At 49.6% G+C, this 25,898-nt stretch overlaps 1 protein-coding gene across 1 annotated transcript; it reads left to right on the plus strand.

The window, feature by feature from the left end:
- Positions 1–676: 676 nt before the first annotated feature.
- Positions 677–24,297, plus strand: ASB1 (ankyrin repeat and SOCS box containing 1). The gene is made up of 5 exons (XM_043876846.1): positions 677–851; positions 4,861–5,002; positions 6,854–7,156; positions 17,085–17,470; positions 18,665–24,297. Exons 1-5 carry the CDS (start codon positions 812–814, stop codon positions 18,790–18,792), a joined length of 999 nt encoding a protein of 332 aa, XP_043732781.1. The 5' UTR covers positions 677–811; the 3' UTR covers positions 18,793–24,297.
- Positions 24,298–25,898: the final 1,601 nt, after the last annotated feature.

Below are 25,898 nucleotides of genomic sequence, written 5' to 3' on the forward strand. Positions count from 1 at the left end.
CAGGCACTGGGCTATACGTTGATAGATAGATCCTTGACTTCAAGGAAGGAATTAGGCTTCCCGGGTGGCTAGTGGTACAGAACCCGCCTGCCAGTGCAGGAGACCTAAGACACGTGGGTTCGATCCCTGGGTCGGGAAGATGCCCCGGAGGAGGGCCTGGCAACCCACTCGTGTTCTTGCCTGGAGAATCCCATGGACAGAGGAGCCTGGCGGGCTACAGTCCTTGGGGTCGCAGAGTCGGACAGGACTGAAGCAACCCCAGAACACTGACCCATCAGACTGGCTCCCCTGGGATTCGAACCCGGAGCTAGACCCTCCCTCGGTCCCGCCCATATTCTCGGTGCAGAAGGCCACGCCCTCCCAGTGGGGGCGGGGACGGGCCCGACTAACCCGAGTTCCCAGGAGATGCAAATTAGGCCCCGCCCCCAGGCGGGCATGTTTTCCCAGACTCCTCCGCTTCTTCTGTGGACCAACACAGCCCTGACGAGGCCCGACGGCGCGCGGCTCCGACAGCTCGCCCCGACCCCCCCGCCCCACCCCCATTCCCCAGAGCTCGTCCGCGGCAGCGCGCGCCCAGGCGCCGGCGCCCGTTGGGCCTCACGTCGCGTGCGTAGCGGGAGCGGGAGGCTCCAAAAGCCTTTGAGGGAGGCGCGCGCCCGCCGGAGGGCTCGTCCCCGGCACGGCCACTGCCGGCGGCGCCGGAAGCGGTCGCGCGCGCTGTGGCTCCGGAAGTGGTTCCGGCCGGCGGGGCGCGCTCGGAGGCGGGCCGCGAGGGGGGAGGTGGCTGCGGAGGGGCCGGAGGCCGGAGCCGATGGCGGAGGGCGGCGGGCGGGCCGGGCCGGCGCCCGCAGGTAACGTGCGCGCGCGGCTGCCGGGCGGTGGGGGCGGTGGGGGCGGTGGGGGCGGTGGGGGCGGCGGGGTTGGGGGAGCCGAGGCCGTCGCGCCCAAGCCGCGTCGACTCGTGACCGGCAGGGCCTCACGGAGCCGCCGGGGTCTGGTCAGCGCGGCTCGCCGGGGCCCGGGTGCTCGGCTTCCCCTCCTGTGGAGCTTGCCTGGTCACTGCCCGCTGGCCTGTGGGGTTGGAGGGGACACCCCCAACCCGCCCCCAACCGTAAAGAGAGGACGTAGGTCATTCTCCAGTTCTGAGCGCACCCAGAGGTGTGGAAAGCCCCAGGGGTCAGCCCCTGAGAGGGCGGGTGACCTTTTCTCCATGCTGCTCCGACTCCAGCCCTAGCACGGGCAAGGGAACGCGATAACGCTACCCCCAGCGAGCTGTCAGTGACACAGCAGGTCCGCTGCAGGGGCCCTTGCCCACCTCCTGGGAGGCAGCCCCGACAGAGTTTAGTTTAGAGGGCTAGAAAGGCTCACGCCCACTGCCCAGAATAGCCACGGGACTGGGGGTCTCCACCTTGAAATCTTCGTGCTGTGCAGGTGTGAATCTGCAGGGGGAGAGCATTTGCTCGCGTTTGGGAGCGGCTTCCTCTTAACCTGTGGGCTGGGGTGGGTGGGTGGCGGTTCCCCTCCTTGCCTGTTTTGAGTTGGCTCTGGGTACCAAGCGCTTCTGTGTGCTGCGGTCGGTACACGCACATTCAATGAGACACCCTTCCACAGAGTTCATTAGTTAGTAATAAACTAAGAATTTTTTTACCCCTTACTCCTAAATGTGCCAGAATTTAAGATATAATGTTGATTTGGAGACAGGTGCAACTTTTCATCGTTCCCTCCATTCATTCATCCAATAAACGGTTCATTGAGGACCTGATACCCCAGTGAACAAAAACACAAACAAAGCCCTTTCCATCCCAGGCTTTGGTTGGTATCGAGTAGCCCCAGGTACAGCCAGACCTTAGGGTCCTGGACATCATCTCCTGTGAGAGTGAGGGAAGGACTGAGAGGTGTCAAGTAGGAGGAAGAGGGTTGCCTGCTGCTTCCTGGTGTGGAGGATGGTCTGGTGGAAGGCAGACTGACTCTGCCCTACACATAGGCACTCTTTAATGTCCAGGCGGTGCTGTTTTAGCATTTACTGTGTTGCCGGCCTGGGAGTAGAGGAGTCAAGGTTGATGCTTAAGTGGTGTATTGTCGCTGGAGAAGCTGATCAGAAAAATGCAAACCTAAAGTTATGTTGGATCTGGAGCTGGGCAGGTGGTGGGTTGGAAGAGGCCAACGCAGGGAGGCTTGGAGGAGAACTTAGCAAAAGTGTGTCAGTCTCCTTATACCTTCTGAATCTTATTCCTCCTTCGAACTTTTCCACTCTGTTGGTGAATAACTCAGTGGAGAATAACTTCTGGAGGAGGATTGGCCTGGGGGCCCAAGGGCTTCTCGATGCCTTCTTGTTGATCTATTGAGGCCGGGTCGTGGCGGGTGCTTGAGGTACCCTCCCTCCTCTGCCCAACCACCTGGGGCCTTTGTGTCTAACCTCTGCTAATGAACTGTCAAATCCTGGAGTGTACTGTGGCCCAGCCTTGTATACAGTAGGTACTCAAAACATTTGATTTGGATATGAAAAGGAACTTCAGGATTGGAGAGCCCACCTGTGGCGGGGTCACATGCTAGGCCACCTGGTACTGTGGGGACTTGTTGAAGCAGTCTGAGTTCATGTTCTTTCCTTCGGCCTCCTGTCTGCGTAGTTAAGTTTATAGAACTCTTAATTATCTGGAGACATTTAGGGCTCCACGGTGAGGTGAAGAGCTCAATTACAGTTGACCTTTGACAACCCAGAGGGTTGCCAGAGCTCTGCCACAGTCAGAAATCCTTCTCTGACTTCACAGCTGACCCTCCATATTTGAGGTTCTGCATCCGAGAACTCAGCCAGCCATGTATTATGTCGTATAGTGTGTTTTTAGTGAAAAAAACTGGTGTGTGGGTGGACCCACGTAGTTCAGACCATGCTATTCAAGGGTTAGCTGTAGGTATGTCACTGTACAAAATTTGTTGACTACAGTTGACCATTGGGACAACTTGGGGGTCCTCTGCATCTGAGTTTCCTGGACATCTGGGGATTCCACCAGGCACCGACCACGGTGCAGTGTTGTGGTATTTACTGCTAAAAATATCCATGTATAAGTGGACCCCTTCAGATCCAACCTGCATTGTTCAAGAGTGAACAGTACTTGTGGTCTAGTCCATTCAGGATGTGATAGCAGAATAGACTGGATGGCTTACAAACAACAGAAATTTATTTTTCACAGCCCTGGTGGCTAGTAAGTCCAGGACCAAGGCATTGGCATATTTCGTGTCTGGTGAGGGCTTCCTGGTTCATAGATGGCCGTCGTATTGCTGTGTCCTCATGTGGCAGAAGGGCCATGGAACTCTTCAGGGTCTCTTTTATAAAGGTGCTAATCCCATTCATGACAGCTCCACCCTCATGACCTAATTAACCACTAAGGTCCTACCTATCCCATAATAATCACCTGGGTGTTAGGACTTCCAGCGTATTATTTGGCAGAACATTTTGGGAGACACAAGCATTCCATTTATAGCAACTACTCTTCCCATTCCTCACTTACTTTGATGCCCCTTTCTTACATATAATGTTATTTATGCTAAGCTCTTTTCTGGGCAGTTGATTGTTTTATTTATCTTTATATTCTAATGAGAGGTAATTTCTACTGTCTAGTAGGGTAGATGTCTTCTCATACATACTGAAAAAGCTGAAAGTGTTTCTTATTTTTATTTCCAAATAAACCTTTAGAATATTTTAGTCACATCTTGTTTAAAGGCCCCAAAGAGATTTGTTAAACCCCTTAATTTATTTGGTATCACTTAAAATTTTCCTAGCATTGACTCTCATCAAAATACACTGTGTGGTTTTCACCATTCATTCTAGCCTTTGTTGTTTCTCAGTTTTATAGTCTTCATTATATTGGTCTGGCTTTCTATTTATATCGTTTTATTTTAAAATTTTTTCCTTTTTACTGAGGTATAGCTTATATTCAATAAAGTGTACCCATCTGAGGTACCAAAATGTGTGTCACTCACGGGGACTCCCATGTGGCAAGGCTGTTACCTAGATCAGCATGGCAGAGTCATTTGTGTTATAAGGAGCAGTACTTTTTTTGGTATTGAATTTTGCTAAATTCAAGCATCTTTTTGTAATGTAGGAGAGGATTATATGTTTTTTTCCCCCAATACTGACATTCTTGGAATAAATTAGATAAATAATAAATAAATAATAATAAATAATTAATGAATAATAAATAAATAATTTTATGGTGACTTATTTTTTATTTTTTGGCCACACTGAGGCATGTGGGATCTTAGTTCCCTGACCAGAGGTGGAACCCAGGCCCCTTTCGGTGGAAGTTTGGAGTCTTAAGCACTGGACCACCAGGGAAGTCCTGTGGTGACTTTGATGTATATTTTAAAGTTCACTTCGCTAATATATTATTTAGGATCTTCTCTTTTCTTTTGGTGCCTCACCCCGCCAAAGTTTTAAACATTATATTCTTGCCTGGTTTGATGTTGGGCACATGCTAGCTTTATTCGGGGAGATTTTCTACCTCTCTCTGGCTCTGGAAGTTTCTGGAGGCAGGGGAATGATGTACTGTTGAGAGTTGGAGAGCACCCTCTTGGTGGGAAGAGCTCCCCTGGTGGCTCAGGCAGTAAAGAAACCGCCTGCAGTGCTGAGACGTGGGTTCAGTCCCTGGGTCCGAAAATCCCCTGGAGAAGGGAGTGGCAGCCCACGCCAGTACTCTTGCCTGCAGCGTTCTGTGGACAGGGGAGCCTGGCGGGCTGCAGTCCGTGGGGTCGCCACTAGTGGGGCACACTGAAGGCTGACCCTTTCCTGGGTGGGTGGCGCCCCCTGCTGGTGGGCCGGGCAGGGCCGCCTGGAGCTGACAGGCGCCCCTCTCTTCAGTGCAGGTCCTAATCTGAAGGAGTGGCTGAGGGAGCAGTTCTGTGACCACCCGCTGGAGCACTGCGAGGACACGAGGCTGCACGACGCCGCCTATGTGGGGGACCTGCAGACCCTGCGGAGCCTGCTGCAGGAAGAGAGCTACCGGAGGTGAGCACTGCCGAGGTGCGGAGCCCCTGGTGCTTTCCAGCTCCAGAGGGTGGGGGCAGAGCGCACTGAGGGAAGCACCATCAGGCTTGGGGGCGGTAGTCAGAGAGGGAGGGTGGGGACACCCCAGTTCAGGTCCAGCTCCGTCAGTGACCGTCTGGTGCTGTCCGGGTGTCCGCTTCCCTGAGGTTACCTCTGGTGCCAGCCTCGTTACTTTTTCAGCAGCGGCCCTGCCCCTTTGCGAGCCTCGTCTGGCTTTTATCCTAAGTTGGGTACAGAAAGTCTCCTTGAAGTATTGCATCGGGTCCACCATGTATCCAGCCTTCCTGACGGCCCACTCCTGACATGCTCTCCCTGGCTTCTCAGGGCCTCAGGCATTGGCCTGCAGGGCCCAGGGCTCAGCCTCTGGCCCGCTGTCTCATCGCCCAGGGAGATCTGGGTGCCCACCTTCTGGCTCCTTTGGTTGATAGTGCCCTGCCTGTTGCCTTGCCATATCCTGTGACCAGTGCAAGCCCTTCCTTGATTAATAGCATCAGAGTCTTGCTATCACATCTCCCTCCTCGAGACACCCGGGGGAGCACAGAGACTGTGGGCTGTCTGTGTGTCTGAGGCTGGAGTCTCAAATAGGTTTGAAGCTCATCTGCAGCTGGAAACTGCAGGCTTTTTCTGTGTGTCTGTTTCCCCTTCAGGCCTAGGCTGGCAGCGATTTGATGGGAGAAATGCTTGTGTACTGATACTGATATTTGTACCCTTTTTGTGGGTCATTCCTGAGAGGAGGATTTCTAACAACACAGAAATAGGTTTCTTCCTCTGCTCCTAATGTCTTAGCATCATTTCATTAGAACGGGTATTTTATTAAAAATAAAAAAGTTTCAAATACCCAGAAAGGATCATCATACAGAACAAATAGATGGATTGCACTTGAATATTTGATATCAATGACTCAAGTCCGAAGAAAACATTAAATTTTTGTGGTACTGCAGATATAACAATAGAATAAAGGAGAGTTAAGCTAGCAGTTAGACCAGGTAGTTTCATATTGCTTTTTCAAGGACTGTTTTTGTTTCTTCTAATAATTGGGTTCTGTGAATCTCTGGTGTTTTGATGGTATTTTTCTTTTGGGATGTGTTTCTTTGGTGATGAGTCCTTGGAGCATTCCTTGGCCTCCTTGGCCAGTGGAAGCTAGTCACAGCTGAAGGAGGAACCCTGACCTGCTGCATGTTTCTGGGTCACTGCTTCGGTGATCTGGATCCTGGGGCTTTGTTCAGAGCTGGGAGCTTGAGGTGATGTGTGCCTCAGCTGGTGATGTGGTGGGTCCCGTGTACTGCACGGCCGTGGCATTCCTTGACGGGGCTCTCACTCTGAGTGACACTTCCCATGCGGGCTGAGCCTGGACCATGTCCCTCTGCTGCTGCTGGGAAGGGTGGTGAATCCCGCAGGCCGTCATGTGTGCGGTGTTAGGTGGAAGGACCACAGTGGTCACCTAGCCCCAGGGGGGATATCGAGTCCCGGGGAGCAGTCCGACCTGTACCTTGTCCCAGGTGGCAGCTGGTGACCAGGGGCCTTGGGGCCCTGTCCTCCATCCTGCAGCCCCCTCCCTGGGCAGGCCCTTCTCTTTGTAGAGCACAGAGCTTTGACGGCATGTCCGGAAATTGGCGCTCTTAGCTCCGGTGCTGTCTAGCTGTGCCTCAGGTTTCCTTGTCCGTGGGATGGGGGCTTCTGCAGCGGAGCACCTGGAGGCGTTCTTAAAGTGAAGGCTGCCCCCTGCTCCCAGCCTCGCAGGCCACCCGGGAGAGGGCGGAGCGGCCGGCCTGTCCCGCACCTCCCAGCCTGGTTCCCTGTGCTCTCTCTCAGCCGCATCAACGAGAAGTCCGTGTGGTGCTGCGGCTGGCTCCCCTGCACGCCCCTGCGCATCGCCGCCACCGCGGGCCACGGGAACTGCGTGGACTTCCTTATCCGCAAGGGGGCTGAGGTGGACCTGGTGGACGTGAAGGGACAGACGGCCCTGTACGTGGCTGTGGTGAACGGGCACCTGGAGAGTGCCCAGATCCTCCTGGAGGCCGGCGCCGACCCCAATGGAAGCCGACACCACCGCAGCACGCCTGTCTACCATGCCTCGCGGGTGGGCCGGGCGGACATCCTGAAGGCCCTCATCAGGTCAGTGCTGAGAGGCTGGGCCCCGCTGCCCATAGCGGCCACTGCAGGGCCAAGGCTGTCTGCCGGTGCCTGCAGCCACCTTCTCATTCCTTATTTTCTCCTGATCTCAAAGTAGACTTGTGACAGGATTTGTCTGTTTTGTCTTTTTATTTATTTTTTTTCCATTTATTTTTATTAGTTGGAGGCTAATTACTTTACAGTATTGTAGTGGTTTTTGCCATACATTGACATGAATCAGCTATGGATTTACATGTATTCCCCATCCTGATCCCCCCTCCCACCTCCCTCTCCACCCGATCCCTCTGGGTCTTTCCAGTGCACCAGCCCCGAGCACTTGTCTCATGTGTCCATCCTGGGCTGGTGATCTTGTTTTGTCTTTTTAAAGTTGCTTCTTAGCTTTATCAGTTCTCTTATTTTCTTACTGGTTAATTTCTATTTTTATCTATCTTTTCCCTGTTTTCCTTGATCTTACTTTACTTTTTCTTTAACTTTTTGAGTTGCATGCTTATTCATTGTTTTCTTGATTAACAATGTAAACTTTTAAGGTTATTAACTTACCTTTGCCTAGAGCTTTGTTTTTGCTAAACTTGTAAAATAGGTATAATTGAAGTTGATTTCCTCTTTGTTTTTATAGGTTTTGAGGCTCTTACTGGTTTAATAAAAACTTCTGTGAACTTTTAACTTTATTGTATTGTGCCCAGATAATACAGACCATAGAATGTTCATGTTGAAGATTCTTTTTTTAAAAAATTATTTTTTAATATCAAACTGCTTTGTTGTGGATCCTTGTAACAAAGTACAAACCACAGGTGTTGTAGTTTCATAGTACAAGATTGTAGCCTCAGTTAATGCTATTCAGAGTCCCTGTCTCTGTTTTTTACAGTTTTAACTGTTGGATCTGCCCCAAATTCAGAGAAGTCTGTTAGTATCTAATTACTGTTGTGATTTGTCAGTTTCCTCTTGTATTTCTCATAATTTTGCTTACTGTATTTTGATGCTAATTGGGCTCATAAAAATTCTTGCCTATGGATTATGCCCTTTATGAAAGTAAGAGGAAACCACTGGTTTCATTGAGGGCTCATTTACATAGCATTCTGTCACTTTTAGTTTGAATCTTGTGGGTTTAAGTAACTCTTTGTGTGCTCACTTTTACTATTTGACCATCTGGGATTCTTTGTTTTTTAATACAGTTAACATTATTGCCATGGCTGATGTTAGGTCTGTTTCTGTTATCTTTCTGTGTTAACTATACCTTTATTTTATGTCTGTGTTCCATGATATGTGTTTTCTTTGCTTTCCCTTTCTGTTGTTTTAGATGGTTTATGGTCTTACTTTAATTGCACTAATGATTGTCGTTTAATCAGTTTGGACGAGATTGCATCTTTAGTCCTGTGCTCCAGTGAGTTCTTTCTACCACGGATGCTTTCTTTCCCCTCCCTTGCTCTGGAGGCAGTTTGTTCTGTGGTTGGACTGAGTGGAGTTTATATAGCCGGTTGTCTGTGTCAGGAAGGACTGCGCAGGAGGACTATAGCATTGTTACAGGCCACAGTGGGGGGTTCTGAGGGCATCTAACCCAGTGCAAAACATGGTTTTTAAATATAGGTATTGAGAATAGATTTATTATATCAGAAGGTTTTACGTATCACATGGCTCTGGAATTGGCTTTTTGAAAGATAAATGAGGGTGACATGGTTGTTATGTTAGAGGGATACAGGAATGCAATGCTTTTTGCCCCCTTTCTTTTTAAGGATTTCTAGCCCAAGAGTCTAAGCCACTTCAATCCCATGTCTTTGCATCTTGGAGAATGTAAGTCATTAATTTGGAAATGTATCCAGTAGGGTCAATCCAGGGCTTCGCTGGTAGCTCAGCTGGTGAAGAATCTGCTTACAATTCAGGAGACACCAGTTTGATTCCTGGGTCAGGAAGATCCGCTGGAGAAGGGATAGGCTACCCACTCCAGTATTCTTGGGCTTCCCTTGTGGCTCAGCTGGTAAAGAATCCGTCTTCATTGTGGGAGACCTGGGTTCGAGCCCTCATTTGGGAAAATCCCCTGGAGACGGGAATGGCTACCCACTCCAGTATTTTGGCCTGGAGAATTCCGTGGACTGTATATCCATGGGGTCGCAAAGAGTCAGACACGACTGAATGACTTTCACTTTCAGTGATAAAGAACCCGCCTGCCAGTGCAGTAGATGTGAGTTTGATCCATGGGTCAGGTAGATCTCCTGGAGGAGGAAATGGCAACCCACTCCAGTATTCCTGCCTGGGAAACCCCATGGGCAGAGGAGCCTGGCAGGCTACATACCATCCGCAAAGAGTCAGACACAACTGACGACTGAGCACAGGCATAGGGTCAATCCGTGAAATTTCGTCCTGGTTCCAGAAATCCCGTGGGGCACTTGAGTCAATTCATGATGCACTGCTGCTTTGAATTAGCCTCAGGCTTGACTCTGAGATACATACCCAGATGCTCTTCTTGATAACACGTTATTCAGACATTTGTTCCCTGCCGGAGCACGGGATGTTACTTGTGCTGTGAGGCGCCGAGAGCATGTACTGTTCTGTCGTAAAGCTTCCTATGTGCTAAGTGACCCGGTAATTGACTTCTGAAGAATGGAGTTAAGTTACTGAACAAAGCCTATGTGTAATCCAAACGCAACTCCTGCCTGCCCTATGTCACTGTCCCTCATGGGCAGGGCTCTCTGTCACTGTTGTGGTCTGATATCCCTTTGCAAGCAGCCTCCGTTTTGTTACTTCTCATTTCCCTTGGTGTTTTGTTTTATAAAGGTAAGGAGTGGTATTTCTGTGTGTGCAAAAGTTATGTTGATTTATGCAGTTGTCCCATGGTTCCTGGCAAGCGATATTAAAAGCAGTACGGGAATTTTGGAAAATACTCAGGATTAAAATTAACTGGATCCCAGCCAGTACGTTTTTATGAGCGGATGAAGGCTGTCTTTCCCACAGCTCAGCTAATACCAGATTGTCGTGTTGCCCAAAATGACAAACATTCTGGAAAACATCTTCCTAAGAATAAGGAGGAAAAAGATTTCAGTGCTTGAAATCTGGGTCTCTTAATTGGTTGTATGAAATGAAGCAGCAGTTTCTACCTGGTTTGGTTTGTGTGTCAGAATGGTTCTCTAGTCGCTCCTAGGACAGTTTGTAGGACGGGTGACATGTGCATCTGTAGTGGCTGATGGTGCTCCATGGCGTCAGTGGGGGAGCAGGCTGTCCTGTGAGCCCGTGGGTCCGCGTGCCTCAGCTCTTCCTCAGCTCTGTCGGTTCTGGGGAAGAGACTGATGATGAGACAGGCTTGCCGGCTGGGCTGTGAGTGTTGGCCTGTGTGTTTACCAAGCCCTGGAGCCCTGCACCGCACGGCGGACCCCGTCGTCATCCCTCCTGCCCTCAGATGAGACAGACTGTGCCGACAGCATCTGTGGGGCGTCCTGGGGCTGGGAGGGCGGTGGGGCTCCGTGCGCAGTGCTGCCGTCCAGCGTTTGCTCCAGGGCGGCGGTCTCAGAAGCCAGGCTCTGTTCTCCATGCATGCGATCAAGTGGCGCCTGGTTTCATTGGTCCCAGTACTGCTGACGTTCCCTTTTGTTCTTTGACCAGGGCGGTGTCTGCCAGGTTTCTCTGTTGTGAAGCTCCTCTTTTTCCCTCTGTGATTAATAAATACTTTCGTGGATAGGTACTTTGCAACCATGTATGTATCTTATTCCTCATCAAATTTTTAATCCATTTATTTATGTTCGACTCATGGTTTCCTGTGGAGTTAAACTTATCCTAGGCTCATAAGTACTTTGCCTGGTTCAGCCCTGGGCTCTGTCATTTCTCCAAGGAGAATGATGTTGAAAAGCCAAGATCTGGACACTGGGAGTGGTTATTGCTTGTCGGTGTTGCTGCTTGCAGGCCCTCTTACTGGACACATTTCCATCTACATTCCTGTGTCCATTATGCACCAATGGTTAAAGAGTATAGCCCAAGGCCTTAGTCCAGTTCAGCACCTGGACAGCCATGAAGGTTAGTTCAGGGCTGGGGAGAGCACTCCCACCTCTGGGGCTGCTCGAAGCTGCTCCGTGTCATCCTGCTTTTCTCCCTCTCCAAATTTATGATTTTGACATTGAGAGACCTGGTTCTCCTTACTTTTTCTTTTTCCTCCTCCTTTGGCCACACATCACGGCATGTAGAACTTCCCCAACCAGGGATCGAACCTGCACCCCCTGCGGTGGAAGCAGTCTTAACCACTGGGCCGTGGGGGAAGCCCTCCCCTTACCTCTGATGTGCTTGCTTCTTATTCCTCGGTGTACCCAGTTCCTGTGCTCCTGCCCCTCCCACACATGGCTCCTCACCACCCGCACCAGGCAGCATCCTTAGCAGGCACCGTCTTGACTAGGCCTGGACTCCGACACTGAGCCAGGCCACCCTCCCTGCTGTAGTCAGTGGCCTCTGCTTAGAGTGAAACGACCAGTAGGTAGTTTGCGCTTGGCCTGAGAGAACTTTACATGCCTGATAGAAAGCCATGTATTCGGGTGTCTCTGAGCTCAGTGACAAGGGCAGGTGCCTCGAGGGGATCATGAAGGCTCTGGTGGATAATGAGGTTTCCAGGTCAGGTGGCTCCTGTGTCTGCCTGTGTTCTGTTCACCCTCACATCCAGGCTGCCTCTGAGAGTCAGGAGAGGAGTTCCTGGACAGCTGTAAAGGTTAGTTCAGGGCCGGGGAGAGTGCTCCCACCTCTGGGGCTGCTCGAAGCTGCAGGCCTTGCAGGTGAATCTGGTGCTCAGAACAGTCTGGCTGCTCTCAATGTGCCATGGACCTGAAAGAAGAGCCAGCTTGGTGGGCAGGACAGACGGGCATCAGCTGGACCCACAGTTGGGTTAAGGTGTTTCCTTTTGCTTTCCGTTTTTAGGAATTGCTGTTTAGTTTTTTACATTGTGTATTTACATGGTTCCAAAGTCACATCTGTAAAACAAAGTGTATTAAAAGAAGTCTAGCTTTTGTCCTCACCTGGTTCATCCCTGCCCTGTACAGAGCCACTTATGAAGTTTTGTGGTTTATCCTTGCATCACTGAAAACTAAGCAGACCTGCCTGTGTGTCTAGGTGTGTGTCATGTGCGCGTTGATCGTGGAGCCTTCATGCCAAGGTGGGCGGTAGCACACTGCTTGCTCCTTGTCCTGTGTTCCTCGCTCGCCAGTGACCTGGAGACCGTCCCAGCGCAGCACCTGCCCTACCCCTTGTCCCTTGTCGGACGGTCCACCTGGGGTTGGCCACCGATCACTCAGTCCCTCCTGATGAACCTGTGGGTTGTCACCTGCTGTCAGCTGCTGTGGATGCTGTTTTAATGAACTGCCTTGTGTATACGGCTTTTCAGAGTTTTGCAGATGTTACAGATTTCTCTCTGCAGGGATTGCTCCATTTTGTATGACCCTCAGAAATGGATAGGACTTCCTTTTTCTTTAAAGCCTGGTCAGTAAGCTTTTGGATTTTCTGCAGTCCGAAAGGTAAGAAGTGATATCTCTGAGTAGTTTTAATTTGCGTTTCTGTATGAGCGAGGCTAACCATCCTTTCCTCTGTCTCTGGCTCATGTACCTGTAGGACTGTTGATCTTCTCCTTTCAGAAGGTCTTTATAGAGTAAGGATGTTAACCGTTCGTTACCTTTTCTCCAATTTTTTCACTTATTGCTGTTTTTTTGGCATGAAAAAGTTTTTCTTTAATTTTCATGTTAAAAACTTTGTTTTTATATCTTGTCCTGTTTGATCTTCCAAGTGAACTTTATAATCAACTTATTTAGCTTCAGGGATGTTATTTTTATGTATTTATATTTATAATCAACTTATTTAGGTCTAGGAAGAGTATTTTCATTTGTATTAATAAACTTACTGATCTCTTAATGAGGTTGGGTGTTGTTATCCAAGATTGTGGTATGTTTTTCTTGCTTGTGTCTGCTTTTGTGACTTTCAAAAAAAATGTTTTTTTTCTAATTATAAAATACAGTTCTCATGCAAACTTTGGACATTTACTGTTACATTTATGCTTAGCTATCTCACTTTAAAGTTTATTTTGCTGTTAGAAATGAAATATTTGTCACTTTATCTTGTAACTTGTTTTTGTTTGAATATGTAAAGACTGTTGGTGTAAAACCTGCTACTTCATTGCTTCTTAATTGTATTTTCATTAATTATTTAGGGCTTTTCAGACATAGTCATGTCCTCTGTAAATAGGAAAAAATACCTCTTCCTTTCCAATTTTAATCAGCTATTTGCTTTCTCTGTCTAATTACACTAATACTTTAAAAGAAAAACACGCCTTTAGAAATAGTGGGCCAGAAAGTGGGACCGTGTGTCTTGCTCCTGGCTGAGCTGCTGCTCATGTTTGCCCGTTAGGTGAGATGCTGACTTCTGGCATGAGGAAATATTTTTCATCATGTTAAGGAAGTATTCTTCATGTTCTATTTTATCAAGTGTTTTTAAACATGTCTAAGTGTTGAATTTTGTCATATGCCTCTTTTGAGTTTGAGAGAGAATTATGGCCTTTTCCCCTTCAGTTCAGTCGCTCAGTCGTGTCTGGCTCTTTGCGACCCCATAGGCTGCAGCACGCCAGGCCTCCCTGTTCGTCACCAGCTCCCGAAGTTTACTCAAACTCATGTCCATTGAGTTGGTGATGCCATCCAACAATCTTATCCTCTGTCGTCCCCTTCTCCTCTCACCTTGAATCTTTCCCAGCATCAGGGTCTTTTCCAGTGAGTCAGTTTTTTACATCAGGTGGCCAAAGTATTGTAGTTTCAGCTTCAACCTTAGTCCTTCCAATGAATATTCAGGCTTGATCTCCTTTAGGATGGACTGGTTGGATCTCCTTGCAGTCCAAGGGAGTCTCTACAGTCTTCTCCAACACCACAGTTCAAAAGGATCAATTTTGATGCTTTTATAGGTGCTCAGCTTTCTTTATAGTTCAACTCTCACATCCATACATGACTACTGGAAAAACCATAGCCTTGACAGGACAGACCTTTGTTGGCAAAGTAATGTCTTTGTTTTTTAGTATGCTGTCTAGGTTGGTCATAACCTTTCTGCCAAGGAGTAAGTGTCTTTTAATTTCATGGCTGCAGTCACTACCTGCAGTGATTTTTGGAACCCAGAAAAGCAAAGTCTGCCACTGTTTCCACTGTTTCCCCATCTATTTGCCATGAAGTGATGGGACTGGATGCCATGATCTTAGTTTTCTGAATGTTGAGCTTTAAGCCACCTTTTTCACTCTCCTCTTTTCACTTTCATCAGGAGGCTCTTTAGTTCTTCTTCACTTTCTGCCATAAGGGTGGTGTCACCTGCATATCTGAGGTTATTGATATTTCTACCGACAATCTTGATTTCTTGATTCCAGCTTGTGCTTCCTCCAGCACGGCGTTTCTTGTGATGTACTCTGCATATAAGTTAAATAAGCAGGGTGACAGTTTACAGTCTTGACGTACTCCTTTCCCTGTTTGGAATTAGTCTGTTGTTCCATGTCAAGTTCTAATTGTTGCTTCCTGACCTGCATGCAGATTTCTCAAGAGGCTGGTCAGGTGGTCTGGTATTCCCATCTCTTTGAGAATTCTCCACAGTTTGTTGTGATCCACACAGTCAAAGGCTTTGGCATAGTCAATAAGGCAGAAATAGATTTTTCTGGAACTCTTGCTTTTTCAGTGATCTCGCGGATGTTGGCAATTTGATCTCTGGTTCCTCTGCCTTTTCTAAATCCAGCTTGAACACCTGGAAGTTCACAGTTAACATATTGTTGAAGCCTGGCTTGGAGAATTTTGAGCATTACTTTACTAGCGTGTGAGATGAGTGCAGTTGTGCAATAGTTTGAGCATTCTTTGGCATTGCCTTTCTTTGGGAGTGGAATGAAAACTGACCTTTTTCAGTCCTGTGGCCACTGCTAAGTTTTCCAAATTTGCTGGCCTATTGAGTGCAGCACTTTCACAGCATCATCTTTTAGGATGTGAAATAGCTCAACTGGAATTCCATCATCTCCACTAGCTTTGTTCATAGTGCTGCTTCCTAAGGCCCACTTGACTTCACATTCCAGGATGTCTGGCTCTAGGTGAGTGATCACACCATCGTGATTATCTGGGTTGTGAAGATCTATTTTGTACAGTTCTTCTGTGCATTCTTGCCACCTCTTAGTATCTTCTGCTTCTGTTTGGTCCATACCATTTCTGTCCTTTATTGAGCCCATCTTTGCATGAAATGTTCCCTTGGTATCTCTAATTTTCTTGAAGAGATCTCTAGTCTTTCTCATTCTATTGTTTTCCTCTATTTGCACTGATCACCAAGGAAGGCTTTCTTGTTTCTCCTTGCTATTCTTTGGAACTAATGTATTCACATGGGTGTATCTTTCCTTTTCTCCTTTGCTTTTTACTTCTCTTCTTCTCACAGCTATTTGTAAAGCCTCCTCAGACAGCCATTTTGCGTTTTTGCATTTCTTTTTCTTGGGGATGGTCTTGATCCCTGTCTCTTGTACGACGTCATGAACCTCCGTCCATAGTTCATCAGCACTCTGTCAGATCTAGTCCCTTAAATCTATTTCTCACTTCCACTGTATAATCGTAAGGGATTTGATTTAAGTCATACCTGAATGGTCTAGTGGTTTTCCCTACTTTCTTCAATTTAAGTCTGAATTTGGCAATAAGGAGTTGATCTGAGCCACAGTCAGTTCCCAGTCTTGTTTTTGCTGACTGTATAGAGCTTCTCCATCTTTGGCTGCAAAGAATATAACCAATCTGATTTCGGTATTGACCATCTGGTGATGTCCATGTGTAGAGTCTTCTTGTGTTGTTGGAAGAGGGTGTTTGCTATGACCAGTGTGTTCTCTTGGCAAAACTCTTATTAGCCTTTGCCCTGCTTCATTTTGTACTCCAAGACCAAATTTCCCTGTTACTCCAGGTGTTTCTTGACTTTCTGGTTTTGCTCCAGTCCCCTACAATGAAAAGGACATCTTTTTTGGGTGTTAGTTCTAGGTGGTCTTGTAGGTCTTCATAGAACTGTTCATCTTCAGCTTCTTCAGCATTGCTGGTCGGGGCATAGACTTGGATTACTGTGATATTGCATGGTTTGCCTTGGAAACGAACAGAGATCATTCTGTCATTTTTAAGATTGCATCCAAGTACTGCAAATTCCAACTCTTTTGTTGACTATGATGGTACTCCATTTTTTCTAAGGGAATCTTGTCCACAGCCGTAGATACAATGGTCATCTGAGTTAAATTCACCCCCTCCAGTTCATTTTAGTTTGCTGATTCCTAAAATGTTGGCGTTCATTCTTGCCATCTCCTGTTTGACCACTTCCAATTTGCCTTGATTCATGGACCTAACATTCCAGGTTCCTATGCAATATTTCTCTTTACAGCACTGGACCTTCCTTCCATCACCAGTCACATCCCTCAACTTTTCCTTAGTTCTGTGAATATGATGGATTACGTTAATAGAGTTTCTAATATACGAACCACCCTTGGAATAACCCCCATGAGGTCATCATGTGTTGCTTTCTTAATGTTTTTGGAGTCCCTTTGCTGACATTTTATTGGAGGTTGTAAGTTGATGCTCCTAAGTGCAAGTCACTGGTAATTTTTCTTTATGGTATGACCTTTGTTTGGTTTCGGGTTTATTCTATTGTTAATTGCATAAGATGAATTTGGGGATTTTCCTTCTTTATCTTTGCTTGACATAGTTAAAATAGTCTTGGGATTGTTGGGTCTTCACAGGTTTGAAAGAATTCCCTTACGAGTTTTCTTGTGTGAGAGGATCCCAAGGTTCTGAACTGCCGTGGTGCCTGCTGGGAGTCACGGGTCCACTGCAAGCAGGGGACTCTCCGGTGCTTCGGGCATCGGGCTGTCCCCGCAGGCGCGGCTGAGATCTGCTGACGGTGCTGGCCTGACTGTCCGTGTGTCTTCCTGCAGGTATGGGGCAGACGTCGACGTCAACCACCACCTGACTCCTGACGCCCAGCCCCCTTTCTCACGGCGGCTCACCTCCTTGGTGGTCTGCCCGCTGTACATCAGCGCTGCCTACCACAACCTGCAGTGCTTCAAGCTGCTGCTGCAGGCGGGGGCGAACCCGGACTTCAACTGCAACGGCCCTGTCAACACGCAGGGTTTCTACAGGGGCTCGCCCGGCTGTGTCATGGACGCCGTCCTGCGTCACGGCTGTGAGGCGGCCTTCGTCAGCCTGCTGGTGGAGTTTGGAGCCAACCTGAACCTGGTCAAGTGGGAGTCCTTGGGCCCAGAGTCGAGAGGCAGGAGGAAGGTGGACCCCGAGGCGCTGCAGGTCTTTAAAGAAGCCAGAAGTAAGTGGCCTTAATTCAGCTCCGCCTGGCAGTCTCTTTAAGTTGGTTGAATGAACCAAGTTGCAGCAGTGAAAAAAAACCTCCTAATTAGCACTTGGTCAGAACCTTCAGCTAGGACTAGGAATTTTTTAGAATGGTCTTCCAGATTAGTTTCTTTTTAAATTCCTGGACACCAGGGGTTAATAGCAAGGAATCTGTAATAATACATGTTCTCAGAGTTCCTGGGATTATGTTCTCTTTACTCCTTTTCTCTACTTTGTGATCTGAAATTCTTTCACTCATGCGTTTATGGCTTTTAAGTGTTTGCTTTACAATAGATTTCAAGTTCTTCCTTCTCTAGGGTGCCTCACTCCCCCTTCTTCAATTCCACTCAAATACCATCATTCTGGATTGTGAATTAAGCCTGATTTTTGCTAGAATTAAGTCTGAGGTTTCTTATTTATGAAGAAGGGCTTTGCCAGGGAATTAAGTTGATGCACAGGGAGTTTGGGGTTGATCCGTGGCTTGGTCTCGTTATCATTCTCCGGGACTCAGGAGTTGACCCTCGGTGCTCCCTCTGACCTGCCCACACCTGGCCTCTTTCCCACCTGGGTCTTGAGGGCATCTGACTGACCACCTTTCCCCAGTCCCTTACCTCTTCAGAACTTCTGTGTGTTGTGTTCTTGTTACTGGCTTTCCCTAATCCAGTCATTAAAACTTGCTCCTGTTGAGAGTTGGTTACTGGTCAGTTGGAGCTATGCTGATAGTTAGGCTGCCTGTGTTCATGCCTGTTTGACGAGGCAGGGACACAGTGAGGCTTTTTTTCACCCAGAGTAAAATTCTCAGCCTACCTTCCTCTGTTGCTTGGTCTGTTCCCCTCAAACCCCTTTGGAGCTTTGGGGTGGACCAAGAGCAGAGGCTGACAGAGGGCAAGGGTCAGGGCTCGCAGTGGTCAGCTCTAGTTTCTCTGCCTAGGGAACTCAGCAGAGGTGAGCAGATGCTTGGATAGTGAAGATTCTGCTCCTTGTGCAGATGAAGGAGCAGGTAACAGTCCTTTGTCACCAGAGCCAGCTCTCCTCTGAAATTGGGATGCTGGCAGCAAGCACTGGTGTGTCCTGCCTGCCGTCCCCACCAGCCTCTGGTCTGAGGCGATAGGGGAGAAATGGTATTAACCCCCCCTTCCTCTGTCTTTGCCTTTCCTCCCCCGCGTTCCAGGTGTCCCCAGGTCCCTGCTGAATCTGTGCCGCGTGGCTGTGAGAAGAGCACTCGGCAAATACCGCCTCCATCTGATCCCCTCGCTGCCTCTGCCAGACCCCATAAAAAAGTTTCTGCTTTACGAGTAGAATTCTGGAGCGCCGTTGATTGCAGTGAAGAGGCGGCGGTGACCTGCAGTGCAAGTTGACACCGACTCTCGCCGCGTGACCACATCGTGTGCTGCCGAGTCCCGCCTGGCTGCAGGTGAAGCAGGACTGGCTTTGTTCCCCTGGACTGTGTTCTATCTCAGGTGTTTGGGCATCGGACAGTCTTGGGGTCATTATCAGTATCAGCCAGGAGGCTCCTACACAACTTGATTTTGTGCTTCCTCAGTCTGTTTGGAAATTAGTGCAGTGGGCCTTGAAATGTGAGCAAGTTGGGGCCGAGGCTGGAGGCCTGTTGATGTCCTGAGTGGAGAGGACTGGCATCTTCCAGACTGCTTCTGGGTTCACTTCTCAGCTTGGTGGCTTGACTGCAGTCAGATGAAAAGGGAGTTTGTAAAAAGTAGAGTACAGAAATGCAGTTCCTGAACTTGTGAGTTTGTGTTCCCAGCTCCTCTGTTGAACATGTGATGTTTACACACACACGCTTTCCTTGCCACCTCAGTGTTCTCTCCATCTGGTGGGGGCATCGTGTCAATTGGCTTCATTCAAGGATGGTTTCCTGATCACTTGGGTTGGCTTTATGTCTCAAGGTCAGTACCTGCAGTGCTCACAGTCTCTTTAGGTAACGCTCAGAGCTCGACACCTAGCACCACACCCAGCTGTGCCTAGCATCATGCCAACAGTCTCACGAGTTCTCTGCCATTTCACTCTGGGGAGCTTCCAGAAGTCCACTGATTTCAGGAGGCCCACTGCCTCCACTCGGACCAAGGACCGTCCAACAGCATCCACTGCCAGTTCTAACAGAAGTCTGTGCACGCACTGCGAAATAGAAACTTCACTCATCTTCTGGGTGGTTCAGAGCTTTCAGTTCTATGGTGTCCTGTGGACAGAACATCTGGTGTTTGGTTGATTGCGCTTCATTTGTTTGGACCTAATGTCTTGGTAATTGCTTCTAGAACTGAAAATGGGGATAGCAGTGAGGTTAGAGGTCTCCTGTGGCCTGCCGGGGTTTGGGGGAAGGGAGAGGGATGATCTGGGTTATCACCCAACAGCTCAGCTGTGGGCAGGGCTGCGTGGCCGGGAGTGTGTCATGTCGGCACAGGTGGGCCGGTGGCTGCCTCTTGGAAGCGTCCAGGTGCCGCTGTTTGCAGGGAAATCACATCTGTTTGTTGAGGCCTCAGGACCATTGGGTGGATCCATGGAAAGTGTTTAGAGATGGGCAGATTTCACATCTGTGTTTAGATTTTCTGTAACAGTTGAACAAATGATATGGGTTTATTTAATTATCAGCATTATTGTGTGTCTTCACTGACCAGACAGGCAGTGTCTGGTCATGGTCTTCCGTGATTGAGGAATTCTGAGTACACCTCCTGGCATGGATGGATGTGTGTTGGAAGCCAGGCTGGCCCATGTGCACAGGAATGAGGTCTGAGAGGAGAGAAGTCATCAGTGATTCAGAAGGGAAGATGCAGCCATTGGAGCTCATTGCAAGCTGAGGCTGCGGCCTTGGAGGCTCAAAAGCGGGCTGTATGCTGCCACTTTTGGCTTCGAACCTGCTGGGTGGGTTGCGTTCAGAGTTCTGGGTTCCACCTGCAGCAGGAGAGGCGTCCTGAGAGAGGAGGGGCCGCCAGCAGGTGGCTGATGGTGCCTTTGCCACCAGATCCAAGCGCTGCGGGGATTTGGTTCGGGAGAGCGACAGTGTGCCCGTGGCCCTCGTGGTGGGACTCACCAGCTCTGGGCAGTGGTTTCGATTGCAGCTGTTGGGGGAGGGCTCTCCCTGGTATAGAGGAGGGTTGTAGGATAGCTGGAGCCGCAGGAGGGGGCGGAGCCGCCAGAGAGGGGGCGGAACCACTGGAGGGAGTGTCCCTGGGGCGCAAGGCAGCACGTCATGTCACTTTCTCAGTCTGGCTAGAGGAGTCTCAGGAGCAGTCACTCACCTCGCTTTACGCTCCTGCAGCTGCCCTTTGGCCTGGATTCCCTTCCTGGGGGCCGTGCTGCAGGCTCGCAGGACCCTATGTGCCCTGGTGGGCATTTCCTGCAGGGGTTTGTTAGGGACAGAGCCTCCCTGGGGTAGGAGGTGACTCTGTTCACAGGCCTGGAAAGCAGCATCAGGGGCGCTGCCAGGCAGGAGTGTCGGGCTGCATGGAGGCAAGGGCCCCCTGCTGGCCTGGCGGGGTGGCTGTCAGGCTGCTGTGCGGGGTGATGAGTGTAGGACTTGTTTCTGGGGTCCTCTAGAAGGACTGGACTGAGTTGATCCTCATTGTTGGGCCTGGCCCAGACCTGGCCAGGGAAGGACTGGGACTGGGGAGGACTGGGACTGGGGAAGGACTGAGCCAGGGAGTGGGGCCCCCCCGCACCACCCCAGAGCGAGGTGGGCTCAGGGCCAGTCGTCCTTTATAGAGGCAGGTTGACTTTCTGTGTTCAGCCAGCCTTTAGATAATTTTTTCAGAATCCCAGCAACTGAGGTTCAACCTCTAGTTAGAAATTCCATACGTGCCAGACAAGACTCTGAAAACAGCATAGCTAGATACTTAAGGCCATTCCTCCTTGTTTTGAGCCTCATGTTACTAAAGCTCCCTTTTTCTGTTGTTGGCAGGGATAGGTAGGGTTCAGACTAGGAAGGCGTCATTCTCTCCACAGAGCACTTTATAAAGCCCAGGCTCCAAGCCCCGGGGTGCCCACTGCCACGTAGCCAGCAAACGTGGACTTGGGTGATGAGGTTGTGGCCCAGAGCACCATGCCCACGGGGCAGGGCACAACAGACCGGTGGGCAGGAGCCGGGGCCCCCAGCCTGGCTCAGAAGTGTCCTCACTGTCCCTGGGGCGCCTGAGGGCCATCGGGCCGAAGGAATCCTGTGCTCACGGCCTCGGCTGCAGTGGATGGGTGGGGGTGGGGCTGGGGATGTGGGGCGGCGCTGAGACCTTGGAGAGGGTTCCGCTTTGGCATCCTGGTGGGAGTTCCCGAATGTATTTCCGAAACCCTTCAATGTCATATGTATCCGTGCCTTTTCATATTATTTCTGGTATTTATGTATTTATTTATTTATGCCCTGCCGTATTCCAGGAAAGGGTTCAAGGTCGGCATGCTTAGTTTTGATGTTCTCTTTTGACGTTTGATAAGTTTTAGTCAACATGCGCTTGTTAAACAGGACGTTTTAAAAAGAAAGGACAATTTTTTTTTTTCAGTACAACTTCCTCATGTTGAATATGTTTCTGTTATCAGGCCTACGTGCCATCATTTTTCCCCTTTCTTCTGTGAATTGACTCTTCAAATGGAAGGGTCATGCAGGAGTCTAAGAGAGGAGCCTGCAGGCAAGGTTGGACCGAGCCAGGGAAAGTCCGCCTTGGAGAAGAAGGCTCTTCTGTGCTGAGCTGCCTGCTGCCTGGCCCTGAGCGGGCCCGGCCCTGGGGAGGCCGCCTTCTGACGGCAGGACAGGCGGACACGCGGGAGAATGTCTGTGAAAGCACTGGCACGTGAGCCATCCTGGTGAGGTAGCAGCGGCTGTCTTTGTGCACGTGGTCCCTCTCCTCAGTGGGTGTGCCTTTGAGGTGCTGACGGCCTGTGGCCTTGCTGGTCAGCTGGGCTCTGTGCCCCGGGGACAGCGAGAGTTATGGTGACCGTGACACAGGCCTCCTGCACTGGTAAGAAGGGCAGGGACACGCGTGAAATAACATAGGAAGTCAAGTTTACTCCATTTAGAGGGTTGTCTTTTAATCTGAGATTATGTTCTTCCTAATTTGGGTGATAAAATGTCCTTTTATGTAATGAAGGTGATAATAAAGGGCAACATTGTTTTTTTTTATAAGCACCTGGTTGCAGATTAAAATGTTGGCTGCCCTTCCTCAGATCCCAGAACTTCTTTTTTATAAGTTGGTCAGGCTCTGAGACCCAGTGTCGGGACCCACAGTCTGTCTACAGCCTGTGTTCATGACTGAGGAGTTCCTCCTGGAGTCTCTAGCGGCCTGTCTGTGGCTGAAGGAGAGCCCATGGCTCCACTGCCTGGTAGTCCAGGCACAGGCCCTGCAGTCCCCAGGCGGGTCAGGAGCACGTGCTTGTGTCTGCCAATGACAGCACTGTCCCTGGGAGGTGGGCCTCTGGCCACCCCCGAAGGACACTCCCAGGAAGCTAGCGTGGCTCCTCAGTGGGGCTGCCGCTTACCCTGGGCACCTGAGGCACCTCAAGGCTTGGCGCTGGTGGTGGGGTGGGCCTTCGGGTGCCAGGGCTCAGGCTATTCCCCTGCCCCTGGGGCTGCCTGCCAGGCACTCAGCAGCCGGGCCAAAGGGGTCTGGGTGCCCCACCAGCTCGGCTCTCCCTCCTGGAAGTGTCTGATTCGGCTGCCTGGCATCTCTCCCTCACTCACTTAGGCCTCACTCCCCTTCTCACGCTCCCCATCCTCCAACCTGACTCCTTTGATGTGGAATAAAATGACTGAAATGCACACGAGTGGTCAGTGGGATCCTGTCCTCGGAGAATTCCGCGGGAGGGACACGCAGGTTCTAAAGTGCAGTGGTCTGTGGAATATACGCCGTAAGTTGTAGGGAGACGGTTGGATGGGGAAGTGAGCGAGGGTGGAGGTGGCTTCTGTTGCCTTAACTCATAGTTGCTCAGTGTCTGGAGGGCATGAGGATCCTTTCTTTATTAAGTTGCATGGATCTCAGACCTCTACCATGTGATGTGTGCGTGTGCACATGTCCAGGTCTGTGTGGTGTCTGAGCGTGGCTCTCCCGTGTGTCATCACCTCAGTTTGCTGCTGTGGTTTAGCCAGCAGCACCCCTGCTCCTCCCTGCACTGTTTGCACAGCCCCCGTGGTTTCTGTCTGGTGTTGTGCACGTGCGGAGTGACATGCCCACGTGCTGTGGGAGCGCTGGCATCAGCCCTGGGTCTTTGCTTTCTCTTTGGTAGTGACCACACTTATCTGCAGCAGCTGGGACCATGGCTGTTGCTGCACTTGGGCCTGGTTAGGCGCTTTCAGAAATGGGATGGACATCTTTGGTAGGTTATTGTAACTGTAATGAATGCTTTACTCCCCGTTGACTCCCCCCAAATGCCTTAATTCTGTGTACTGTTTATCTCATTGGAGAGAAGAATTGATCACGTGACATCTTTGTATATGCACTTCAGGTAGAGGCAGTGGCTCTCTGGAGAGCTGCTCATGATTTGCAGAGAGGGGCATCTGTAAATGGGAGTCTCAGCGGCTTCTCTCCACTGCTTGGGGGCCCCTGTGCTCCAGGGAGGCGCTCATAGTGTTGCACAGGTTTAAACTGGGATGAGCCTGTTTCATTTAGTGGGTTTTTAGTCTGAAGAGAAAGTGCCTCTAAAATGTTTGAAACACATGACTTTCCATCATGGTGACACTGTCCCTACAGTGCTCTCTTGGGTGGGGAGGTGGTGGGGACTGTGTTATATGTGACTTATTTGACAGTGGGAGGGTGAGTTGTGAAGCTTCGGGAATGAATGAACTAAATAAAGCATTTATTCATTTCTCCATGACACGTCTCTGTATTTGCTATTAATATTTCAGATATTTCCTTCGTTCCTCACACCAGTCCCCAAGGCCCACCCGCAGACGTACACGTCTCCTGCTCTACTGAAAAATGGCCTCACTTTGTCTCAAAAACCAGCTGCCTGTGTGGCAGGGATTGCTGGTTCTCCTTCACTATCTGTTGTCTGTGTCTGTGATAACAGAATGCACAGTTATAGCTGGAGACTTGAATCCTCTGAATAAAGTCTTCACTTCCCAGACTTCTTATAACTACATGTGGTTGTTTATCATAGTTCCTTCCTGAAATCCCATTAAAATTACAGGGAATTTTAATTTTTTAAAAAAGCATCAATCCACTAGGATGCCTATAAATGGCAACAAAGTTTTGGAAACTCTCAAGAAAATAGATGAATGGTAAGTGACTTAGAAGTGCCTGAGAAAACGACTTCGTAGGAAAGAAACGAGAACAGTTGAGAACCTGGTTTTACTGCAGAGCTCCGGGAAGCTATGGGGTTGGCAGTTCCAGGCACCTCTAGAAGTGGATGTGAGGAGTGAAAGCAGCAGGACTGGCCAAAAGCCAGTTTGGAAGCAGCTGTAAGTCTCCACTGCACACAGTCGGGCACTTGTTGCTGCCCTAGCCCATTGGGAGCTGAGACATCAGCCTTCAGTACGTAAAGTCCTCAGCACAGGAAACAGGCCGTGTCCTCCAGGCAGGAAATAAAGGAGAAGGAGGCTTCTTAAGGAGTCTTACCAGCCTAAAAGGAAACACTCAAAAGATACCAGTACTGAATGGGACCAAAAACAAACATACACTTCAAACAGTGGATACTGGAAAAGAATTCGAGAGAATCCTGAGAATGAAGGCTGTGTCTCCAGATTACAAGGATCAGCTAGTACTAACTATGGCACGTGACCAGCCCTGACACATTACTGTGGGATTCCGAATCACTGGGGAGAAAAGATTCTATAACTCAGGGGTCCCCAACCTCCCGGACTAGCCTGCGGCCTGTTAGGAACTAGCTGCACAGCAGGAGGTGAGCGGCAGGTGCGCGAACAAAGCTTCACCTGTATTTACAGCTGCTCCCCATCACTGGCATTTCCACTTGAGCTCCACCTGCTATAAGATTAGCAGAGGCATTAGAGTCTCATAGGAGCTCAAACCTTACTGTCAACTGTGCACGCAAGGGATCTAGGTTGCATACTTCTCAGGAGGCTCACCACCCCTGTGTGCACCATCCTGCGTTCCACCATCCGTGGAAAAATTGTTTTCCATAACGGTTTCTGGTGCCAAAGATGTTGGGGACTGGTGCTATAATTTCTGGAGAGAACAGGACGTACACAGGTTGAGTGAGTTGAGTTCAGCCACTCAGTTGTGTCCAACTCTGCAACCCCATGGACTGCAGCACGCCAGGCCTCCCTGTCCATTACCAACTCTCAAGAGTTTACTCAAACTCATGTCCATTGAGTCGGTGATGCCATCCAACCATCTCATCCGATGTTGTCCCCTTCTCCTCCCGCCTTCAGTCTTTCCCAGCATCAGGGTCTTTTCCAACAAGTCAGTTTTTTCCATCAGGTGGGCCCAAGTATTAGAGTTTCAGCTTCAACATCA

The sequence above is a fragment of the Cervus elaphus genome, chromosome 20 (genome assembly GCF_910594005.1).
Source record: "Cervus elaphus chromosome 20, mCerEla1.1, whole genome shotgun sequence".
NCBI lineage: Eukaryota > Metazoa > Chordata > Mammalia > Artiodactyla > Cervidae > Cervus > Cervus elaphus.